Source organism: Antrostomus carolinensis, unplaced genomic scaffold (assembly GCF_000700745.2).
Source record: "Antrostomus carolinensis isolate BGI_N321 unplaced genomic scaffold, ASM70074v2 scaffold45228, whole genome shotgun sequence".
Lineage (NCBI taxonomy): Eukaryota > Metazoa > Chordata > Aves > Caprimulgiformes > Caprimulgidae > Antrostomus > Antrostomus carolinensis.
The window spans coordinates 8816-12138 of record NW_010333138.1 but is presented as its reverse complement, the minus strand read 5'-3'; the positions used below and the strand labels follow the sequence as shown (position 1 = coordinate 12138).

At 40.5% G+C, this 3323-nt stretch overlaps 1 protein-coding gene across 1 annotated transcript in view; it reads right to left on the bottom strand.

The window, feature by feature from the left end:
- Nucleotides 1-2470: 2470 nt before the first annotated feature.
- The window catches only part of MCM8 (minichromosome maintenance 8 homologous recombination repair factor), a gene marked incomplete at its 5' end in the record, with an annotated part of 9185 nt that continues 8332 nt past the window's right edge, over nt 2471-3323 (bottom strand). Inside the window, one exon of the mRNA XM_010173773.1 lies at nt 2471-2563. Within this exon, the coding sequence (XP_010172075.1) occupies nt 2471-2563 (93 nt within the window). The remainder of the gene's footprint in view (nt 2564-3323) is intronic.

Sequence of the window (3323 nt, the reverse complement as noted above, 5' to 3'; positions counted from 1 at the left end):
GGCTCTTGTTACTGGAACTGGCTCTTCGCCCTCCCTCGCCCACGTTTACTTTAACTCGAGGAGAAAGAAGAGTTTACTTTTCCCGGTGCAGCCATTTATTGGCTTCTCTGAGCCTCCTCCCCACCTTCCCCCAAGACACACTGTTTCTGGCAGCTACAGTTTGACCCCCAAGTGGGTCAATCAGCTTTAATTAGAGCAGTCAATAACTGACAAAACAGTCTTTAGAAAAAAAAGAAAACAAAAGAAAACCCACCCCAAAACCAAAGAACCAGCACTGTCATGATATTTTAACTCTACCTCACCACAGATGTTCTAAAGAATTAAGAAAGATTAGCTAAAAATGTGAAACCTTGTTAATTTATTAATTCCTTTACCACATCAAATTAGAGGTGAGAATTGGGTTGATGGGAATCACAGACTGATTTTGGTGGGAAAGGACCTTTCAAGGCCATCTAGTCCAGCCCCCCTGCAGTGAGCAGGGACATCTTCAACCACATCAGGTTGCTCAGAGCCCCGTCCAACCTGACCTTGAATGTTTCCAGGGATGGGGCTTCTACCACCTCTCTGGGCAACCTGGGCCAGGGTTTCACCACCCTCAGTATAAAAAATTTCCTCCTTCTATCTAGTCTGAATCTCCCCTCTTTTAACTTAAAACCATTTCCCCTTATCCTGTTGCTACAGGCTCTGCTAAAGTCTGTCCTCATCCTTCTTATAGGCCCCCTTCAAGTACTGAAAGGTGCAATAAGGTCTCTCCAGAGCCTTCTCCTTTCCAGGCTGAACAGCCCCAACTCTCTCAGCCTGTCCTCACAGCAGAGCTGCTCCAGCCCTCTGATCATTTTTGTGGCCTCCTCTAGACCTGCATGTCTTTCCTGTGCTGAGGACCCCAGAACTGGACACATCACTGCAGGTGGGGTCTCACACTAGACCAGAGGAGCAGAATCACCTCTCCAACCTCATGAAGTTCAACAAGGGGAAGTGCAAAGTCCTGCACCTGGGGAGGGATAACTACCAACTGGAAAGCACCTCTGCAGAGTGAAGAATGGAGTCTCCAGCTGAGGAGATACTCAAAACCCACCGGGACATGGACTTGGGCACCTGGCTGTAGGGGTCCTCCTTGATCAGGGGTCCGGGTCCCTTTCCATCTCCACCAGTCTGTGGTTCTGAGCACAGGCCCCAGAACTGAAGAGAAGGGGAGGTGGAACCCTGCTTCCAAAATTCTAGCTCTGTTCTCTACCCATTATGCCCTGGGTTATAAAGCACAGAGAGACAGTATTTTATGGAAAATTAAACAAACAAACAGAAAACCCCTCAAGGCCTGCATTAATCTGTTGGTAAAACTTAAAATCAACATCTAAGAGCTGCTTCCCACTGGTTGGTACAGCAGGTTGCCTCCACAGTTACCATAATAAGCAAAAAAAAACAACCTGGAAGGAGCAGTCTGCTTGCCACTTAGGAATTCGTATGTAGAACTATAGTGTCTTAATTTTATCTCAAGCATCCCACCTGATAAAATAGTTTTCAATTTCAAGTATTCTGAAGTAGCTTCATACTAAGGCAGCACGGAACAGTTTAATATGTTCTTTCAAATCTCTAAAGCTCATTTTCACACAAAAATTGCTGTGGAAGGATGTTGTAGATCAGATCCTTGTGTCAATAAAAAGGGTAGAAATAACGAAGCTTATTTTCTTACCTTACAATGCAGGTATCGTATCATATCTTAGAAATAAAAAGAGGAGAACAGAAGTATCAGCAATGTATTCTTCAATTATTTTTTTCCCCACTCAAATGCTTACACTGAAAGATTCTCTTTTATTACACTGAACCATGACAGTGATTTCATAAAAGTCAGGAAATGTTCAGCACTTTACTCTTGCAGAACACACACACTCTCCTGTGGCAGGAACATTCACACAGGAACATGGATAACATGTTGGTGCTACGCATCTTTTAACAGCCCTTAACATCCACACCAGCGTTCACTGTTACTGCATAACACTCTTAAATCACAGATTTCTCATATATAAAGTTTAATGAAAGACATAAATAAAAAAAATCCAATTCCTCTTTTACAAATTAAATATTGTAATAAGGATATTTTCTTAAATCAGACTTGCATTTCAAATAAAATTTTAGTAATAAATACGGAGCTGCAAAGCAGAAAATTTAAGTCAGTTTTTACAAGGTATCACTTACTACAGCTACAAAACTGTGTTGTCTCAACCTGAAGATTCACAACTCTTTGGAAATATTTCTATACTTTAAATTCCTCAAACGAACCACAGTGCCAAAAAAACCCCACAACTCATCATCATCTTTCTAGTTTTAAATTTGTGGATCCAACATCACTGAGTTTAGAACTAAAAACCTGTTACTGCACTGTGATAATGTCAGTATAAAATGCATTTTCCACTCCTCAAGGATGAAGAAGTACAGAGGGGTACTAGCAGGTCTGGGCTAGCCAACCCCCACTTCACAGAGTCTGAAGCTGATAAACTCTTGAACCTTTTTTCAAAAGATAACCCTGATCATTTAGGGATCCAATAAAGCTTTCAAAATCAGATACCTGGGAAAAGAAAAGAAAGACCAAAATAAATATCAAATTGGAAGAATGAAGACATTTTTTCTGATGTAAAGCAAAATAAACCCTTTGAAAGAATTTGGTGAAGTGAGCTTAGAATAGGTTAGTTCCCTCAGCAAACACCAGTTGCACCCTGTGCTTTACTTACATACTTTATAGAATGCAGAAAATGTAGAGTGACCTGTGTACAAATCTAGATTCAGAAGCACAAGTGTTTACCAAAGAAAAGTCTGATTTCTACCGCTCACACCGATTTCCAGGTATTTGTTACAGGTATAGAACTTTAAATGGGCAAAAAATTATTCCATAGATGAATGGAAAATTAGAATTGAATTAGCTTTAAGAAACTAGTGGCTGAATGAACGAGTGATCACATGAGAAGAGAGGTGGCAATAACATGTTCTGCCAGAGAGGATTCACACCAAATCCTGTTTTATGTACAGCCAACATTTGAACAAGTCTGGTGAGTGAAGGCATCGTGCCAAAGTAAGTTAACCAGCTAACAGAAAGAACAGCATTATTGCCCATAAGAAGTTCCATAAAGAGAAATTAATTCTCACTGCTTTTTACTCCTTACACTGAAATCCAGTTTTAAGTTTTAAATTGGCATTTAAAGCTTTTTATCATGAAGCAAAAAGCAGAATTAGCTACTGATATTTTTGGCTGAAGTCCCTGACAAGTACAGAATGCAAATCAGTTACGGGATAAAACACATTTGAGGCCGTCTGTCCTACAAGATATGCCT